This window comes from Cottoperca gobio, chromosome 1 (genome assembly GCF_900634415.1).
Source record: "Cottoperca gobio chromosome 1, fCotGob3.1, whole genome shotgun sequence".
In the NCBI taxonomy this organism is placed as follows: domain Eukaryota; kingdom Metazoa; phylum Chordata; class Actinopteri; order Perciformes; family Bovichtidae; genus Cottoperca; species Cottoperca gobio.
Window position 1 is genome coordinate 5,770,383 of NC_041355.1, and position 21,649 is coordinate 5,792,031.

Below are 21,649 nucleotides of genomic sequence, written 5' to 3' on the forward strand. Positions count from 1 at the left end.
TTGTTTAAGACTGTACAAATAAATAAATGTTGTTTTGAATTTACAAAAAGAAACATTGAATATATTTTATTCTTCTGTTTTTATCACAAATATATGAATACATTTGAAGAGCAGTTTGTTTGCATTGTGTTTTCCGGTTGTCCGTCCGTGCAGCTCATTCTCTTGAACGTGATGTCTCAGGAAGGCCTTGAAGGAATTTCTTCAAATTTGGCACAAACTGACCCCTTTGACTGAAGGATGAACTGATTAGACATTGGGGGGGTCAAAGGTCAAGGTTATTGTGACTTCTCAAAAAAACATTTTTGAACTCATACACTTATTTAGGCAATTTCACACTAATGTCTAAGAGGATAAAATGATGACATTTTGGACAGACATGTAAACTGCACATGACGATATGAGATATACACGAGGCAGAATTCTAGTTTCTAGAATTTAATACAACAATGCTCTTCAGATCATAATGTGAAATGTGTCCACAGTATAAATAAGATGTTCATTATTTACACACGGACACATTTCTACACAGAATGGGATCACAGACCAAGATATGTTTCTAAGATTAACATCACAGATATGAATCTTATTAGTGAGTGTTTCTCAGTAGACACTACTGTAGACAAGTGTGGGTTGATGGAGGAAGTGAATATTCTGCTGTAGGTTCCCTCCATCTCCTCTCTGCTGCACTGTGGACACACCCCTGCTGCTGCGTCAAGTGAGCGAGCAGCAGCTACCAAACAGGAAGTGAGGCAGTTTCATATTAAGGAGCAAAACACATGAATGGAAAGCATGGTCCAACACACTCTGAAATACTTTATTAAATACAATTAATGAAATTAATTGCTTTATTATATGTTGATGACATTGCATTTTCTGTAATTTATTTATTATCAAACTGTATTTACTTTGGTGCTTTGTAATAGAAAAACATTACATAACTGTTTGGGTTTGCAGAAGGAATGCAATGGACACTTGTTTAATCTGTTTATTATTGCTGATTAATGAGGATAAATTGTGAAAAATACCAAACTGTTTCCCAGAGTGACATCTTTACATTGCTTGATTTGTAAAATATTAAAATATATTTTATTTTAATATTACAATAATATAAAACAGATTATTCCTCATAAATACCTGATTAATTGTTCATCAAAATACTTGATAATTAATTTCCTGTTGAGCGACTAATACATGGATTGTTGCAGCCAACTTTACAAAGTGCACAAAGGAATCATAGACTGAAGTTGCTCATTTGAAAATGAAAGCATCTCTTTTATATCTTTGAGTATTTGTTGTGCTTCAGCAGCTCCAGTTTGTAGGATATACACATATACTGTTCTTTATTGTCTGTCCTGCTCCAAACATCCCCTATATGTGCATACTTGTACGAGTTGGATTTGCAGCTAACCATTAACAGTTCATATTTTTGTAATTGTGTATATTTTGTATTTGAAATATGCTTATTGATATTTCCACTATTTCCTACTTTGTTCTACAACTGCTGCAAAACAATTTCTCTCAGGATGAATAAAGTTCTGCTCGATCTTATCTTGAATATATTGTCCTTTATCTTAAATATATACAAATATACAACAATATACACCTTCTGCTGTTCATCTCAAGTCTTTATTTCGAAAATTGTGACCGGATGTGTAAATCTTCTGTCGTGCTTGACACTGGAGGGAATCTGCGCTCAGGCTCAGGTACAGCAGCGCATCACACACGGACAGAGAGAGAGAGCAGCAGTGGAAGATATATTTATAGCCTATAGCGAGGCTGCAACACAGAAATAAGACTTGGGACCAAGCTGCAGGCAGACAGACAGACAGACAGAGCTTAGGGAAAAGAGGACACGTCAAGATGAAACAGTTCACTTCGCTAGTTTTATTCGGGGCCGCAGTGGTCTCCCTGGTCAGCGCAGCCGGCACCGAGGGGGAGATCTCCTTCGAGTACCACCGCTATGAGGAGCTGCGGAAGGCGCTGGTGTCGGTGTGGCTACAGTGCCCGACCATCACCCGCATCTACACCATCGGGGAGAGCTTCGAGGGCCGCGAGCTGCTGGTGCTGGAGATGTCAGACAACCCCGGGACGCACGAGCCTGGTCAGTTTTACGCATACAAAAAGTCTGCTTCATATTGCGGTGAATGTGCGCCCCATCCCCGTTGCCTTTCATCCTCGCTTTTCTTCACCCATCACCACAAGCTGTGATAACACAAACACACCACGCACTATTGCGCATAGCAGCCTGCGGGTGCGCTTATTTTCTGCCAGGGTTATTTAGAAACGACATGTGTGGCTGATGTATGCTGAAATGACCGGAGAACAGTAGAGGCCGAGTGCAGGTGTGCCGTGCATACAGGGGCCTGCTGCATCACTTCAGAGGAATCTAGATGATAGATTATGAGATCAGCCACGCAAAGCCGCCATTTTGCTGGTAGATAAAGATCTCTTCGTGCTTATTCCGAGTCGTGATGCTGAGAAAAACATCACACACGCAGATGTCATGGCTCATTTCGCCTGGTGTTCGAGGTAAAATCCCTCCCGATTAAAAGCAGATGTGTCAGCAGTGTAGGCTGCAACATATGAGAGAAAATAGTCCATGCAAAGCCTTCAAATAAGGAAGTATTTGACTGAATATTAAATGAAGTCCTGATAGTGTTAGAGCAGTTATGATGTCTCTTAGTGAAGCTGAGTAATGTCATGACTTCCTATCAGCTTCATCATCCTTCATACTGTCAGGACTGGACTGCAGGCTTTGAGAAACCATAGAGTAGAAAAGGTGGAAAAATGTGACACTTCTTGGTTTGAAGGGCAGTTTGCACACCAGCCACAGGAACTGCAAACCACCACTGCTGTTTTTAGATGCTGAACACCTTCTGCTTTTTCTAAAGTCACGCCTGAAGTTGTTCTTAAAGGTCCATTTAGGAGTGCAACGTCACCTTTAAAATAATCTGATGGCTTCATCATATTGGCCATAAAACAGCAGCAGTAGAGAACACATCAAAAGTCAGCATTCACTGGTGGCAGAGGCTTGCTATGCAAGGTGTTACTCACTCATCAGGAGAGACTGACGTTCACACACACTGACTAAGCCATCGGGAGCAATTTGGGCTTCAGTATCTTCCCCACTTCGACATTTTGACCGCAGGGCCTGGGGATCGACCCACAGACAATCTGATTGGTGGACGACCTTTCTACCTCCTGAGTCACAGCTGCCCTGTGTGTGTTACCAACATGGTGCACCAACCCAGAAATACTGACACCATAAATGTTGAAAAGGTGCAATTTGTACTCCTGATAATAAGAGGACAGTGTGTTAGCACCAAGAGCAATAATGCAACATGAATAGATTAGCATGCAGTACATTTAACCTTAATAAACACACAGGTCAGTGGATCCTGTCCATCTCTCTTAACAAACAGGAGATTTGACTGTTACATACAGCAGGAAGTGATTAATTTCAGACATTTCAGAAACAGAGCCCTCAAAAGAAAAACGAAACATTGCCTGTAATTACAGTATATATGGTTTACAGTTTGTGGTGTTTCAACTATATGCCTCATGTAAAGGTGTATTTTCTTCTCTGGGTGTATTTGTGTGGTCTTCACGGTGCACCTCAGGTTGTGTGTGTTTAGCTGCTTGCATGGTCACAGAGTCAAATGACCATATGTGCGTACTAAATAAGCCTGTAATAGTCTGGTGGGTGTGCGCCGGCGTGAGTCACAGTAGCAATGTAGAGACCTTATTACTACCAGATGAGTTTCCAAGCTGCTGCTCCACCAACAGGGGCAGCACCCCCCCTCCTCCTCTCCTCTCCTCTCCTCTCCTTCCACCTCTGCCGATCAAAACATCCACAGTGAGAGAGAGAGAGAGGGGGCTGAAACAGAGACTGAAGAGCTCCAGAGACTGACAGTCCAAAGAAAGCAGAGTGAAGGAAGAACAAGATGATAGCTTCAGTGTCAGTGGTAGAAAACATAAATGTGTGTGTGAAATCTGCAAACAGCGGAAAACATTTCTACGCTTCCCCTTAAGGTGCCCGACCAATATTTTATCTGACCCCGCAATGTGTTGAAACTCTAAGGTGGAGCCGAAATAGCAGTTGCCGGGGCAACAGATCGGCTTAGTAGACTGAGCTGACTGGCAGCTCGTGGTTGGCTGGATGACGGTCCTGAGCTCATGCATCTGTCAGTACGCAGCCATCTGTCATACACTGCGGCACAGGAAGTGCCTAGAGAGTGTAAATACACTGGTTACATACTAATATACAGTGTTGGGAGGTAACTCAAGTTACTTTAATCATTATTTTTATATTAGCAACAGATAACATGAGTATTGTAGTAGTTCCCCTCAGCTGTGGTTCCCAAACCTGTCATTAAACTAATTGTTTTGGTTTTACGGCCCCGCAAATAGCCTTTTGTTTAGGTTCACTCTCACCGCTCTCATCAACGTTGTTTCTGTCTGCAGCAGGCAACAGGAAATCTCTAGCTAGTAGCGCTACCTGCCCAGCAACAAACAGCAGCCACACTTAGAGACTAGCTGGCGAAGAAACTGGAACATTTAGCATATAAAGAGCCAGATAGCTCAAGAGTTGATATGGAGACTAAAAAAGACACCAGGTGTTTGCTGGATGTGTAACTGTCTGCTAACAAGCGTCATATGTCAGTGTTGTGTTAACAGAGGTTTGATACCACTCTCATCTATCGAAGTGTAAATGTGCTGTTTGCCAGGCCTATCCAACTACACAGCCCAACATTACTTCTTCCACTACTAAACACAGGTGTTTGCATGTTTTCTCATTTGAAGGAGGTTTACTTCTTGCAGCTGTGTCATATTTTAATGTACTTAAGTCTTATTTAGTGTTATAAGTGCTCAACAGAGGGGCTTCTCTGCAGTAAAATGGGCTCTGGCTAAACTCTTTTGACTCTCATGTCTGGAAATATTTAGAAGGCTTCTAGTATGAGGAGAAACCCTATCTTGTAATGGGTTTGGCTTTGTCTGAAGGTGCAAAAATAAATAAATCATGTCATTATGAGGCGCAGCTTTAACATGCTGTAGATTCTCATGTAGGGGAGACGCTGGACTGTTTTATCAAACGACAGAGGAAGTATGTAATCCCCAGTGAGTACGCACACAGATGCTCAGTCAAATGAATAGCAGCCGGACTCACTGCTGGATATGTATGAAGTTACATATTGAATATAAAGTGAAACACAGGAAGACATGGATTTAATAGTCTCCATACAATGGAGGAGAATAGAGTGTAAATCTAGTGCATTGTTTGGAGATTTTAGCTGTGAGGAGCCTCCTCAAGAAGAGATAACAAAAACAGCTGAGAGGAAGGACGATGAAAAACAGAGATAAAAAAAAGAAAGGAATGATGATTGAGAAAACGGGAAATGTAACCGGAGTGTAAGGGTGACGAGGGAGAAGAAGTGGGATGGGCGAAAGAACATCGAGGGAATAAGGGAGAGGCAGAAACTGAAAGAAGATGAGAGAAAGGCAAATCAGCTAGAGGTCATTTATTAAACATCAGACACTGACATGCATCCTCCTCTCCGCCTTCACCTTGCTCCGACTTCTTCTTCTTCTTCTTTGTGTTGTTTTGCTTCTTCTACCAACAATGCCTCCTTTCTGTTTCTTGCTTTTTTGCTAAACATATTTTCATTTTCTTTCTGTTTCCACCATATGCTGCATCTCAACATGAGTGCGTGACGTCACTTCATGTCTTGCTGTGTGCTGGCTATACAAGGTGTCCCACCTTCTTTCACTCGCCTCTGCTGCTTTAATTCTACAGGGTTCCTTGTATTAGTCTGTCTGAAAAAGCTGAAACATGTCAATGGGGTCTTCTATTTACCACACAAATAACAGCAATTACTTTGTTGGTAATCCCCCACAAGGCTTTGACAGTGTGGCAAAGACTCATGGGATATGTTGTTGGTGAATGCTAACAAAATGGTTATTGTTTTATTCCTTTGCTAAAATGAAGTAGTGTTCAAATTTCACTACTATATTTACACCAGTAGATACACCAGCTAATATAGAATATGGTTGTCACAGTTGTCACATGTTAAGGCTGAAACAATTAATGGATTAATACATTATTAGATTCACAGAAAATAACTGAGCAACTCTTTTAATAATTGATTAATTGTCCACTGAATAGCTTTGCGTTTTAGACTCTTACTTTGTGCAAAATAACATGTTTAAAGGCATCTTAAAAACAGAGCTGGCAGCCGTTCAGAGCTTACGAACTGCTTCTATACATATGTGTGTATTGTGTGTGTGTGTGTGTGTGTGTACATGAGACAGGCAGACGCACGCAGTCTGAGTGTGTTTACCCAACCTCCGAGTTGATTTGTCTCCCTAAGCACCTGTTCGTGTCAGAGTTGCCACGACGACGGAGTGGTGCTTCCCTGATGACGTGGCAACAGCAGTGGTTGTTACGTGGTCACCTAGGAGACCATATTGATCTCCTGCCAGACACTTTCTGATAATTCCTGACGAAGTGAGAAATGATGCAGTGGGTTTCTGTCAGCCTCAGATGTGTTATATATCGACCTGAGTGTAAGTGAGGAGCTGCGCCACGTCAGACTTTTACACACATTCTCCACCGCTTAGAGATATTTAGCACCTCTTTCATATGTGAAATGTATAAAAACTAAGGAAAGGGAGTGTGTCCACACACTGAATACCACAACAATTAAACAATCCTCTACCTTTCTTCAAACAAACACACATGTGAACAGAAAGCAGGATTTCTTTAGGCTCGAAAACAATGAATCAGTTGATAAGCTGAGTGACAAATCTTTTACTGTTTTGATAATTGGCTAAGCATTTTATCAAATAAAAATCATTTTCAAGCTTCTGCATTGTGAAGATTTGCTAGTTTTCTCCGTTTTATATCATTGTATACTAAACATGTATTTTGGTTTTGGATAAAATGACTTTGGCCTCTGGGAAATCTTCTGACATTTTATGTCCAGTTGTTAGTTGCAGCTAAAAACAACAGCCACGCCTACAATTTGCAATTTTTGCTCACATATTTGCTTGAAGAAAATCTTTAAAGATCGAAATGCTGCATCTATACATTTTTGGGAGTTACAATAATTAGTGTGCGGACTACCTGTCCTTTTCCTTTGTATGCTGCTGTTGTCCTGTGCCTTGTGCACACTCCACCTTTTCTGCTTTAAATGTACAAACACTACAACTTTTGTGCATTAAACACATAAAAAAATGTTGTTTAACATATAATAAATTAATCTGTGATTTACTTTCTGATTCTAAAACGAAAATTTGTATCACTTCAAAAGGGAACTGTCCAAAAACCACACGTGCCCGTATGTGAAGTTATCACGTAAAATTCACATTTGGACTTTTTATTCAATTTTGCGTGTCTGGTTATGTGTTTGCACGAGAGAATAAAAGCTCAGTGAGGTACAGACAGAGAAATAAGAGAGAAGACATATTTGGCTCTACATTACATTTTGATTTGTCCCCCGTACAAATGCATCCTCTGGTCTGCGTGTGTATATGTGTATAACAGGAGTGAACAGAGCTGTTACATAAGCATACATTTGCAAAGATTATAATGAATGATATTAATACTAAAATATTGAATGCAGTAAGTTATCAATAGCCATCCTCCTACATGTGTTGGAGAAAGGAAAGGTCTCCACATACTGAGCATCTGTGTAAGAGCTTGAATCGTAGTAACTCATTTAGGCAAAGTCCAACTTCAAAGTGTGCGTGTATGTGTGTGAACGTGTGAGTGCACGTGTTTGACAGCTCTGTCAGGCCTCTTAAGCCTGTAAAAACCATTCACCAACGTCAGAACAGAAAGAGTTAATTGTAGTCTTGAAATCATTAGAGAACAACCAGAGCGTTTAGAAATAACCTGACTAGCAGATGTGTGCTGGGCGGTATGTGCGTGTAGCCACTGGAATACATCAAACACTCAAAGAAAGACGCTGAAAGGGATAAAAAAAAAAATGCCAATCTGAAATTATTGACACACATGTACACTTGCATCTTGAAAGCTTTATTTTTATACAGGCAACAAATTACATTTAATGACGTGAAATAGGAGAAGAATCCCTGAAAATCAGAGTAGAGGTAAAAAAAACAATAAAACACACACAAAAAAAAACCTCAATATAAAACTGGACCCCTGCTGCACCACACACACACACACACACACACACACACACACACACACACACACACACACACACACACACACACACACACTCACGCACACATTTCTTGAAAAGCCACAGAAAGCCAGTAATCTCTGGTTTGTAGTTCATCAAAAGAGTCTGCACGGTACATACTTTGTTATCCTCTTTGTCCTTTTGTTAAAGTGCTTTTATATAACTCCTCAGTAGCACTTCTCTTTTGCTAATGTGCATGTGTTTCTATTTGCTTGAAGAAACTAATTAATTAGAAGCTAATTAGTATATTTAACAGATGTTTGGAGCCTTGGTCATTAAAACACAGCTTTACTGAGAATACTGATATAAATAGCTCTCACATGTGAAACCAATATCTCCTATGATAAAGGAAAGCAAGTAAAGTAAATCTAGTCGTGTTTGTATTCACGCACATAAACCCTAAGCCAGAATCAAACACATTCAGAAAGCATCATGTGGTGTAAGGTGTACTAAACCACAACATTTGCAGTACGTTTAATAATAATTTCCAGAGATATCAAGAGATTTTCTTTTATAACATAACAATGAACATCTAAGCTTTCACCTTAGATATAAAATATTAAAGATAAAAAAAGAGCAGTCTGTTAGATGTGACAAAATAACATGACAACCTTTCCATAATATATATTTCATATATCATTTCTATCCATTTATCAATGATGTGAAAACAAACATTTAATATGTGTGTTTTTGTGAGGGCTGTGACTCACAGGCTACAAGCGACAAACTGCATGAGGTTTAGCCCATATGTTACAAAATTGGGGATTTTTGTAACATACATGATGTCCTGGAGTGAAACTCTCCTGTGATGAAGTCAAATCTGACCCCAGGCCTGTTACTTCAGCGAGATTCAAGCAGACCAATCTGTGACAGTGTCACTCAATAAGCCACCGTCTCCTGGTCTTTATTGTCCAAATGGAGTTCTGGACTGCAGAGTTAAATTGTGTTTAACCTTTCAGCTGATGAGTCAGTGTGTTTGTCCCTGCTGGAGTGTGAGGATACAGTGTTATAGTCTAATTGTGTGTGTGTGTGTGTGTGTGTGTGTGTGTGTGTGTGTGTGTGTGTGTGTGTGTGTGTGATACGCGGTATAGAAAGAGCTGCAATACATGAGGTCGAATTATAGCTCTGTCTGTGTCGCAGTAACACAGCAAGTGTCTTTTTCTTCCCTGCAGGTGAGCCTGAGTTTAAGTACATCGCCAACATGCACGGCAATGAGGCCGTGGGCAGAGAGCTGATCATCTACCTGGCTCAGTACCTGTGCAACCAGTACCAGCAAGGCAACGAGACCATCATCGACCTCGTCCACAACACCCGCATCCACTTCATGCCCTCCATGAACCCAGATGGCTTCGAGAAGGCCGCTTCACAGGTGATGAAACAAAACAGAAACACAAACCTTGTATATGCAGGATTTACAAGGATTTACAACCAGACAGATTAGGTTTACAAAACAACAGACATAGATTTAGTTACCACGACTCTCATCTTTAAATCACACATACAGAGCAGTACCAGAACAGTAATTACTGAAGCTCCAGACACTGTCTCGCTTCCCTACGTATGTTTAAACACCATCTCCTGTTTCCTGCTCAGCCCGGAGAGATTAAGGACTGGTTTGTCGGCCGCAGTAACGCACAGGGGGTGGATCTGAACCGTAACTTCCCCGATCTGGACCGCATCATCTACATCAATGAACGGGAGGGTGGAGCCAACAACCACCTGCTGCAGAACATGAAGAAGGCTGTGGATGAAAACACCAAAGTACGCAAAAAGACATAAGTGATTAAAGGAGCGGCTGTTATTTCTTTAACAAATCCCATGAAACAAAACAACAGCACTTTATACTTTCCGACTTTTATATCATGTCTGTTGCACTCAGCCCTAAACCCATTAGTTCCTACTGACCATTTTAATCTTTATAAAAGGTAACACATCTATGTATAAAGCTTATCATTATTCATTATTAAACATCTAGCAAATGTTACTCAAACAGTAGTAAACTGTGCATGTCTTTAGGGACTATTTTTAGGTGCAGATTAAAAAACATTGTCAATTGGGATTGACTTAAAGCGGCTATATATTGTCCGATATTTTTATCATAACAATGTATCGATACAGAAAGGCCTCTTTGCTTTGCAGGTGCATTGTGTATTTTTAAGTTTGAGTAATTTACGTGTTTTTGCTTTTGCAGCTGGCTCCAGAGACCAAGGCAGTGATCCACTGGATCATGGATATCCCCTTCGTGCTCTCAGCTAACCTGCATGGAGGAGACGTGGTGGCCAACTACCCTTACGATGAGACCCGCACTGGTACATAAACACATATGTGGACACAGGATCTCAAACACACGCTCGTTTTTCTGTTTGGGTTGTTAAATTGTATATAAAATGTTCCCTCGCTCTATATAAGAATGTTTCCACTGATTTAACGAGACAAATATCTGACCTATAAATGAAACACAACAAACATTTTATTAGTTTACTCTGCAGAACATCTCATTTAAATCAGATGGAAAATGTTTCCTTCTTCGGCTTCCTGTGCATTATTACTCAACGTAAAACACAATTTGTTTACTCACTTTTAATGTGTTACAGATGCAGGTGTAATTAATAAAATACTTTATCACAGCTGCGGTCTAAACATTGTGTGTTCCCTTCCCTCTCGTTCCTCCTCTAAGGCTCCACTCACGAGTACAGTTCCAGTCCAGATGATGTTGTGTTCAAGTCTCTGGCAAGAGCCTACTCCATTTACAACCCAGTCATGTCCGACCCTAACCGACCCCCCTGCCGTAAGAACGACGATGACTCCAGCTTCAAGGATGGCATCACTAACGGAGGGGCCTGGTACAGCGTGCCAGGAGGTAAGAGACAACCAACAGCATGTGTGTGTGGGCTTGGTGTTTTGCAGGTGAAGAGACACCTGGGGTTAAAGGTTAAAACTGGGCTAGATATAGTTTAGGCTGATATTAATATTGATATTTGAGAGTTCCTGTATGTATGCTGTGTGGGATCCTCTGGTGTAGGAATCGTACGCGCTGAACATTTTATGTCACGATTATCCAAATAAGCTAAATGAACTAAAGTAATGTGATAAACGATTATTATCCCAATAATCATCAAAAATGCTTTAAAGTTCAAAATGGCACTAAAACATCAAGGGATCACTTTACCTTACATTTAGTTAAAATATATTTATATATATTCTTTATTGCATCACACATCTCTTTTTAGTGAACATCCTTTTTATTGTCAAACTTAAAAAAGATCATGTTAAATCAAATCATCTCCCCTGCATAAATAATATAATAAAAAAATAGCGACACACTACTGTACTCTATAATATAATATAATAAGTAAGTAATATAATAAGGGCAGAACATGTCAACAGTATACTACATAATAATCCTTTCTTTTCTTTTTACAAAAACCCACAATGTTTTTTAACAAGGATCCTGTATGTTGTTAAAACAATATGCATTGAAGGGGATATTGTACAGTTGTCAGTGCTCTCCGGTGAAAGTTAAGCAATGGCAACACTTTCCAAACTACCCCAAACATATCTTTCACATTTCTGTTCTGCAAAATCTTATTTATCATCCAGCATTTACAACAATACAGATATATCTGTGTATATAAGCTAAGATCAGCTGCTGACCTTTTGGACTAGTCAGGCTTTATTTAAAATGTTTTTTAACTAAATATATCCCATAATAACCCTAAAAGCCTGAACTGTTTTCTGAAAAACACCAAAACCAGACTTACTGGGTGTCTATTTGTTTGTTCTCTACTGTCACAGGCAACATCTCTACTTCCTGCTACGTTCTTTCATTAATGTCAGTATCGCTCTCTTTCTCCTTGTTTATTTTTAACTGACCCATTACAGGCATGCAGGATTTCAACTACCTCAGCAGCAACTGTTTTGAGATCACTCTGGAGCTCAGCTGTGACAAGTTCCCCAGTGAGGACACACTGAAGAACTACTGGGAGCAGAACCGCAACTCACTGGTCAACTACATCGAGCAGGTAGGCAAGATTGCCTTTATGGTTAAAGAATCCAGTGTTAACCGTTGGTTGATGATGGCACATAAACATCTGTCTCGCAGTGTCAAAATCACAACCGTCCACCTTAACTTCAGGGGATTTGTCGTGGTATGACAACATAACACTTCTTCTACTATTGCTATTTAGAGCGGACATTGTTAGCATGATCACATAAGGGTGCCTTCAAAAGAAAACATTACATTTAGTAGATTGTTGTGAAATGTTTCTGTTGTTGTCTAATGTGTTTTCCCCTCCAAAGAGCACCATGAATCCTAAACACATATTTTCCCCCTCTTTATGCCTTTTTTGTGTGTGTATGCAGGTTCACCGGGGTGTAAAGGGCTTCGTGCGTGACCTCAGGGTAGCCCCATTTTCAATGCCAGCGTCTCTGTGGAGGGCATTGACCATGACATCACCACAGGTATCAGCATCCAGTGCAAATTCACACAATCCTGACAACCATGCCTCCGTTATGTGAGGTGTGATGTGAGAAATGATGTTGTAAGGACCTCTAGTGGACAAACTCTGTACTGCACATATGTTCTGTTTGTTGCTCACTTACATGTATTAAGGAGAATATCTGTATTTTTTTAGCCAAAGATGGAGACTACTGGCGCCTTCTGGCTCCAGGAAACTACAAAGTGGCAGCCTCTGCCCCAGGATACCTGACTGTCATCAAGAAGGTGGCTGTTCCCTACAGCCCTGCAACCAGGGTGAGACTCACAGACAAGTGAACCAACCAAAATCTGCCTCACAATCATTGTGTGCTCACGTCATATTTCAAAAGGGTCGCTTGCAAAAAGCATTTCTGGCGCAGATTTATTGTAAATATGTGAGTAAGAAATCTATTTGAGGAATATTTCGAAACTTTAACTTGATGCAGAGAAGATACTGTATATTTAACTGAAGCTTGCTCCATCAAAATCGTTTTAACAAATGCAGAAATGGCATATTAAGCCAGCCATATTTAAAACAGTGTCCAGTTAGGAATGTGATGCCTCATTTACTCCTGGTTTATTTACTTATAATGCTCGTCTACAACAGTTGCTTAAATTACTTATTATTACAGTTGATATATATTTTTCCTTCCCAAGACTCGTTCCCAAGATACTTTATAAATGGGCGGTTTTGGTCTTTTCATGGGACATGGTTATAATAACATTTATGAAAAAGATTACAAACTATGTACTTACAGTACAACTTTCCAGTTAGATGAGTTTGTTAAAAAGATGGGCATGCAGCCACTTTTTCACAATCACCACAACTAACAACAGCCACTTCCTGTGATGTAAGAGCTCAAATCCACATACAAATAATGATCCGTGACCAGGCGGTGGATCCTCACAGAGGGGCTTACATTTTATAAACATTGAATAAAAGTAACTTTATTCTTTCAAGCCCTCCAGGAGGAGTCTTAGCTTGTTAATGAATAAGTCTGAAAAATCTGAAAACCCTGTCTTAAAGTAAAACTCTGGTAACTCTACTGCATTGTTTACCTTTTCACGTCTCATCTGTCTCCATGTCGCTCTTTGTCACCGTCTCAGGTGGACTTTGAGCTGGAGTCTCTGATGGAGAGGAAGGAGGAGGAGCGGGAGGAGCTGATGGACTGGTGGAAGATGATGTCGGAGACACTAAACTTCTAAAGCGTTTGTCTGGCTGACAATCGGACCGTCCGCACATCGATGTAATATATTCAACATTCTGTGTGCCCGTCCACTCAGAATATAATGTCTCTTTATTTGTTTTGTTCTCTTTCGATCATTATTTTAATTGATTATACCTGTTTATTAATGTAACCTCAAACTGCCTCATACTCCTGTAGAATGTCCTGCAGACACAGAAACGAACACAGGAGGAATCTGCAGGTAGTTTGTTGGCAGTGAGATCGATCGGTGTTGATTTCTGTGGTATTGTGTTCTTTATCGTACACGTGATTTGGTAACCATGGCACCATCTATATAACCAATGAGTGACTGATTAATTATGTATGTAAAAGAGTTGTTTACATCATTACCACATGGCTACGTCCAAAATAATTCATAATTTTCTCCTGTTTTTAATGTCTCCGTTTCTCCAGGCTTTAGTACAAATACAATACAAAGAAACACACCCTTTCAAGTCACAGTAACTTGGGCACACACACATACACACTGCTTCTCTCTCTGTAACATAAAAAATACTACGCTATGGTTTAGATGTAACCTGGGACATTAAAAACATTGTAAACCTGTAAACAATATATTGTAAACAATCTATACAGGAAAGCCAATTTCCTGTTTGTTATTGATGTTGAGATTTGTTTTTTTAAACTGACTGCAGCACAGCTTTGATTTTAGCACAAGATGAATGGTTATAATATATACTGTATTTATGAACTATGGGTATAGCAAGAAATGTGTGGTTTTTGTAACAAAAAAAAAGTCAAAGAAAACAAGGCCATACCATAAACTGTCCACCTCAGTCTACCCAAAGCCATTCCTTTGTATGTGCACTGCACAGGTAATACTGTGGTACATAAGGAACATGTACAATGTGTTTTTTCAAGGGTAAATTGACACTAATCTTCTGATTAGACACAGAAAGGTTAGCTGACCGTATGGATGAAGTTCACCTGGTTTGAGTCCACAGAAAAAATTTATTGAATGTAAATCTATAGAAACAGTTACAAATGTAAAGAATGAACTGATGAATAAAACTCCCCTCTTTATGTTGTCAAACCAAAGTCCTGTGTGGCCTTTTGTTTTAGCTCAGTCAGGTGAAAGAAGCCGCCCCAGACAGAAACTGGGAGTGTCCTACATGTTAACTGGTGTAATGCACTTCTTAATAGTGTACATTAGGGAGGATTAAGCTTAAGTAAGAGTTACGAGTAAGAGTAGCTGTTGCTTTGAAGGAAATGTCTATAATTGAAATGGGTTTAATTGGTGGCCACTACATTTAATACCTTTGCTGTTAAGATTGAACTGGAAAAATGATATGTTTAAAGAAAAGTGGGACATCTTTAGTGATATATCTGGAGATAGCGACTTAACCTTGAATCTAATGGTGTGGTACAGTACATCTATAATTGTTGCCATGCATTAATGCCCACCACATTATTGTAACCAAATAACTTCCTTTCTTATATCAATGTCTGTTTGGTTACCTGCCTGTTTTTTGTCTTTTTTTTTATGTTGGATACATTTCTTATAACATTTATTTAAATAATTTATTTAGTAAGTTTAGTACAAATGAGGTTACATGATGAATCAAGGTCATTTTGTAATTTCGGGACAAAATGTATTCATAGCCCTCCAAGAGCTACAATCTTGTTTTAGCATTACAACTGAATATAAAACTTGATTAGGTTTGGTTGAGGGTTATTGTTAGGCATATACTTCTGATGAAAGGGTGGACAATAGTCAAAGCTGAATGAAAGTGAGTTTATATGTAATGTAATGCAGTGACGTGCTGTGAGGTTCATGGCTGGGGAGGCACTGACTCAGTCAGATTTACAAATATATGAACCCAACTGAGTAGTTACTACTGCTTATTTTACATCTCATATCACCATTCTTTATACTCACACAGGTAAGGTACATATTTGGCCAAAAAAGAACGTTACATTTATAGCGGCTCAGAGGTATCTGCTCTGCACCCGCAATAGCGGCTTTGATTAATTTTAATACAGACTGCACTATTAACAAAATAATATTTTATTTAAGGTCAACATTTAGTTTTTAATTTAAATATTTGATTGTTTTCTCTCCGTTAGATCCTATTTTCAATAACATTGTGGTCTTACCTTTACTTGTAAAATTTGAAAAATTGAAACTGAACTAAACGGTGCTACAGTACACCTGACTCTGATGTTAGCTAGCAGTAGCTTGTTGGTGCTACAGTGCACTTGACTCTGATGTTAGCTAGCAGTAGCTTGTTGGTGCTACAGTGCACTTGACTCTGATGTCAGCTAGCAGTAGCTTGTTGGTGCTACAGTGCACTTGACTCTGATGTTAGCTAGCAGTAGCTTGTTGGTGCTACAGTGCACCTGACTCTGATGTTAGCTAGCAGTAGCTTGTTGGTGCTACAGTGCACCTGACTCTAATGTTAGCTAGCAGTAGCTGGTTGGTGCTACAGTGCACTTGACTCTGATGTTAGCTAGCAGTAGCTTGTTGGTGCTACAGTGCACCTGACTCTGATGTTAGCTAGCAGTAGCTTGTTGGTGCTACAGTGCACCTGACTCTGATGTTAGCTAGCAGTAGCTTGTTGGTGCTACAGTGCATCTGACTCTGATGTTAGCTAGCAGTAGCTTGTTGGTGCTACAGTGCACCTGACTCTGATGTTAGCTAGCAGTAGCTTGTTGGTGCTACAGTGCACGTGCACGTAGCTTGTTGTTACCGTCTCTGCGTAGAAGAACAGAAGCAACACGAACCTGTGGGCTCACGTGCGCCCTCTTCAGTGCTGCAGAGTACTGTTTGCCTCACCTGGTGTTTTTTCACTGTGGTTTTATGTCACATCAGCAAGACTAAATATATTACACACATACATTACATACATTAACTAGACTTTGGTAGTTTGGTAGTCTTGTTACTAAACCACTGAAAGATGACAGGGTGCTCGTCCATGCCCATGTAAATCACTCTGAAAGAGCTCGAGATACACCGCTCAAGCCGTGGTATGTGAGTGAGAAGAGCGGCAATGTTATCCTCGCACACTGTGATTGTATGGCTGGATTAAGCGAAGCATGTTCTCACATTGGTGCTTTGCTATTCGCAAGTGAAGTAGTCTCAAGAATAAGCCAAACAAAAACATGCACAGAAGAAAAGAGCAAATGGCTGCTATCATAAAGCTTTGCCGCTTCTCCTAGTGACGAGAAGTAAGGTCTTAAAGTGTTTCGGGTATATCATAAGCACAAATGTTTAACGTAAACATTGAAAACATAGCTTTAGCATGAACTCTTACCAGATATAAAGTGGACGCCACACACATGGGTGAATTGTGCTTTTTCTTCTGTTAAATCCTCACGATTTATGTTGCTAAACCATAGCTTACGGCGTTCAGTAGACAGTAATTCATCCCTCTTTTGTGGATCGTTGTTTTTGATGATTGTAGGAAATCTAAAGAACCGTTTCTCTGGGTCACGAGTAGCGTTATTACCACAATTATACACTGCGCACACGATTGGCATTTTCTTTCAATCTTAGATGTTTAAATACAAAAAAAATTACGAAGCGTTGCAGCAACTCACATGTGAACGGCCGCCGTCTTGGTTGTGTATACCAACCAACATGGTTGACTTCCGGGTTGGGAAATAAGCGTGACGTCACATGCACACGATCTATATCTGAACAGAGAATACGCAAATTCAGCGATTATAAAAATTATCAAAATTATTGGAATCATACAGAAAATGCATTTACAGCACAGACCAGTGGACAAATATACATTTATATTGTATTGTTCTTTGTTTTTTTAACATTTCATGATGACTGGGGTCGGCCTCCCCTGACCGCACGTCCCTGAATTAATGCAAGTTTGACTTTGACAGGTACAGTATATACCGAATGTCCTACTGTGGCCTCCTGCATAACCTGTGCGTATATTTGTATCCTTCAGCCTTAAACAGTAATGCATTGTTACACACACACACACACACACACACACACACACACACACACACACACACACACACACACACACACACACACACACACACACACAGAGCAAGGGTGGCACTTTAAGTTGCAGTTGAATCAGCTGTTTTAGCACGAGATGCTAACTCTGCAGATCAATGGCCCCCTTGGTCTATTAGTCATACCGGCCCTATTAGCATCTGCTATTAGCATCTTCTCATCAATAGCATTGATCAAGCTGCTCTGGCTTCAGGACAGAGTGGGACACAGAGGAGACCTGGTGGGAGAGAGAGAGAGAGAGAGAGAGAGAGAGAGAGAGAGAGAGAGAGGGAGAGGGCGAGGGCGAGGGAGGGAGAGAGAGGATATTAATCTTAATCTTATCAGACAGTTAAATCAAATGTGATGTCCAACAACAATATGTGATGTTTTCCAGAGTGACACAAAACAAGTCAGCATCATATAACTTTAGTCTTACAAGAAGAAAGACACATTTATTGAGATAAATATATTGAAATTACAGCTGAAACGATTTGTGGCTAGACGGGAAATTTGATAATCGAATCATTTCTTCCAAACAAAAATGCCAAACATTTGCTTGTTCCAGCTTCTCTTATGTGAGGAACTTCTGCTTTTCCTCTGTTTTATATCACTGTAAATGAAATATCTTTTACTTTTGGACTGTTGGACCGACAACACAAGACTTCTGAGTTGATCACTTTTATAAATTGTGATGGTTATTTTCTGACATTTTCTATACAAAACTATCAATCGAGAAATTGAGAAAATCTGCAGATACGTTTTTAGTTGCCACCGTAGTCAATATCATTCAGTACATTAACAAGACATTGTTAGCAGACTTCCCAGTATGCACTGCATTTGGGATAAAAACTGTTGTTGCTGTTGTCTTTTTAAAATATAGGACTACAACCTCACTGCATTTTATGAGATAAGATGATGTTTCAGTGAGGTCCTTTACTCCTAAATTGTTCAGCACCTTTCTACAGAGAGATGATCTCAGACAATTAGAAGTTTTTGAAAGTATACGTCATCTGTAATCTGTAAGTGTGGTGTCACAGTTGTCCAGTGTGACAGCAGTCCATCTTCCTTTGTCATTACTCCTTTAATCCTGCAGATGACAGTAGTGTGCTGACGACCTGACAGTCATTGAGAGAAGTTCAGTCTACTCTTTGAGTAGACTAAACTCCGTCTCTGCAGCCCCTCTGTGAGGATCCACCGCCTGATCATTATTTGTATGTGGATTTGAGCTCTTACATCACAGGAAATGGCTGTTGTTAGATGTGGTGATTGTGGACTCTGTGAATGTTATTCATTAAAGAGTGGTTTCCCCTTCAGAGTCCACCGACTCCCAGAAAAAGTGGCTGCATGCCCATCTTTTCAACAACCTCATCTAACTGGAAAGTTGTACTTCTTTGTGAGTACATAGCCTATTGAGAAAACAAAACAGAACATCTCCTCGTCATCGGTTCTGTGTTCTTGGTTACTTTTACTTTCAATTATGAGTTTAGTAAGGCCACAGATCAGTAGAGGAAACTGCCAGAAACTCAGACAATGCATCGGTGTGCATCATCAAAGTAAAGAGTAAAACAAAAAAGTAAAAAGAAAAACGTTTTTCTTAGCTGTGATTCTAAATAGTGTCATTCCCTACACTCAAATAGTGTCAGTGTTCATATTTCTTTTACATTATTCATAATTTAAAAAAAAAACCTAATCAAGAAACTACTTTATATGCACCTTGCGGCCTCTTGAGAACTTGTAAATGTTTGTGTCTGTATATGTGAATGCACTGTAAGCGTCTAAACTGTTGCAAATAGTACCTTCTTTTCCATGTGGACCCCCCCCCCCCCCCCTGCCCTGTGAAGAACCTGCTAAACATGAGTGAGTGAGTTTGTGAGTGCTTTAAAAGAGGTGCTTCATATTTAAATACATTTAAAAAAAGCTTTGAAGCTGATTCAGTCTAATTACAATTATTATACAAACTGGAGAACGACCTCAAGTTCACCAAAGTAGCTTTCTACAAAAAGTCCACACACACACACACACACACACACACACACACACACACACACACACACACACACACACACACACACACACACACACACACACACACACAGTCTAAGGTCTTTGCTTCTTATTCCGACAGTCTTTTCTTTGAGGAAGCATATCTGCAGGGAGCAGAGGCCAGACATACACACAATCCCAAGTTCCTGAAGAAGTGCTGTGTCAGCAAGGAACTACTGTTTAAACACACACACACACACACACACACACACACACACACACACACACACACACACACACACACACACACACACACACAGCATCTTGTGCTTTCAAAGCAGCGAGATGGTGTGAACAGGAGGATTTAGTCTGTTATTGCTCAGAACACTTCTTTCTCTCTGTCTCTGTTCAATTCACCAAAATCCAACTCAGCATCATTGGTCTTTTATCCAACCGTCAAAATTTAACATTATAAAAATTGGAAATCCGGTTATTCCCAAGAACTCTAAAGCTCGCTAATTAACAAAAATGTTGGCATACAACAGCTGGAAATAGTGACCCGTGCACATCTTCCTGGAGTTGTGTTGTCACAGGTGTGGTACCATCGTGTCTGTACAGAGACCTACCTGTACCAAAACCTGTGCTCACCTAACGTATCTGCCAACTCGCCTTATAGCCGACGATGCTGCACTTAAGTGATGGGCGGATTGATGTTATCAAGAAATAGTTCTACATAACTGCCTCTATATTTTACAAATCGCTGTTTCTACATTTCTGTTTGTGTACGGTTTATATAAACAAGATAATTAGTACGTTTTAGAGGTATTGGTAGGCGTAGTTTTGAACTTTGGACAGTGCCAGGCTAGTCGTTTCCCCTCGTCTTTATGCTAAGCTAGGCTGTTCGTTGATTTACACTTTACTTATTCTTTACGTTGAGAATAAAGTACAGTGTAATCATCCATTTAAAAAAAAGATTATTCCTCTTCAATTGCTCTATACTATTCCTTATGCTTGCATGGTTTTTCAAACATTATTGTGGTCGTTGTAAAGCTGGTTTTATTAGTCCCGTGTACAAAAACTTTATTATTATTAATCATTTTTTCAAGAGGATATTCTATTACATAACTAAAACTGTGAAAATGTTCATTCCGTCATCTCTGTCTCAGTTTCCAGTATTCATTTCTCTGTTTTCCATCTTTTCCTCCTTACAGCTGCAGGGATTTTTTTTTTTACACCAACATATCCTGCGTTCATTCTTCTTCTCCCCTGTTGGTTAAGGCAAAAGCGGTATGTGTCATCTTTCCAAACGCTGGCACGTGCACACCCACACAGTCACGCCCACATGCACGAAACACACAAGAAGCAGCGGAGGCGAGACGAAGGTGGAGAATCTGAGCCCTGAGTGGTGCAGAAAAGAGGAAATAAGAACAGGAGAGAGAGAATGGCACGCACAGCTTGGCATTTAAACAGAGGATTTCCTCTGTTCCTCGTCTTCCCTCCGCTCTCTCTGTTTACATAAGGAGAGACTACTTCACATAGCTCTTATGAGGAGGGTGTGTGTGTGTGTGTGTGCTTTATCCAGTAACACAGGACAGTAACAGCCATAATTTATATGAAATTAAAAGTGTTTAGTGGAGGTGTGAATCAAAAACTCTTTAGATATTCCCCTTAAACGTTCCCTAAAGTCGCTTCAAAGTGAATATCTTCTTATAGTTTTTCTGTTTATTTGGCACCAATCAAATTTAAGAAATAAAGTGATAAAGAAATT

The 21,649-nt window shown here is 39.9% G+C and overlaps 1 protein-coding gene across 1 annotated transcript; it reads left to right on the top strand.

The window, feature by feature from the left end:
- The first annotated feature begins 1,685 nt into the window (after nucleotides 1-1,685).
- cpe (carboxypeptidase E) lies at nucleotides 1,686-14,972 on the top strand. The gene is given in 10 exon segments (XM_029442327.1): nucleotides 1,686-2,101; nucleotides 9,383-9,579; nucleotides 9,804-9,971; nucleotides 10,402-10,519; nucleotides 10,888-11,070; nucleotides 12,093-12,232; nucleotides 12,573-12,603; nucleotides 12,606-12,671; nucleotides 12,845-12,963; nucleotides 13,795-14,972. Coding segments are annotated over 10 exon segments (1,362 nt in total). The 5' UTR covers nucleotides 1,686-1,860; the 3' UTR covers nucleotides 13,894-14,972.
- Nucleotides 14,973-21,649: the final 6,677 nt, after the last annotated feature.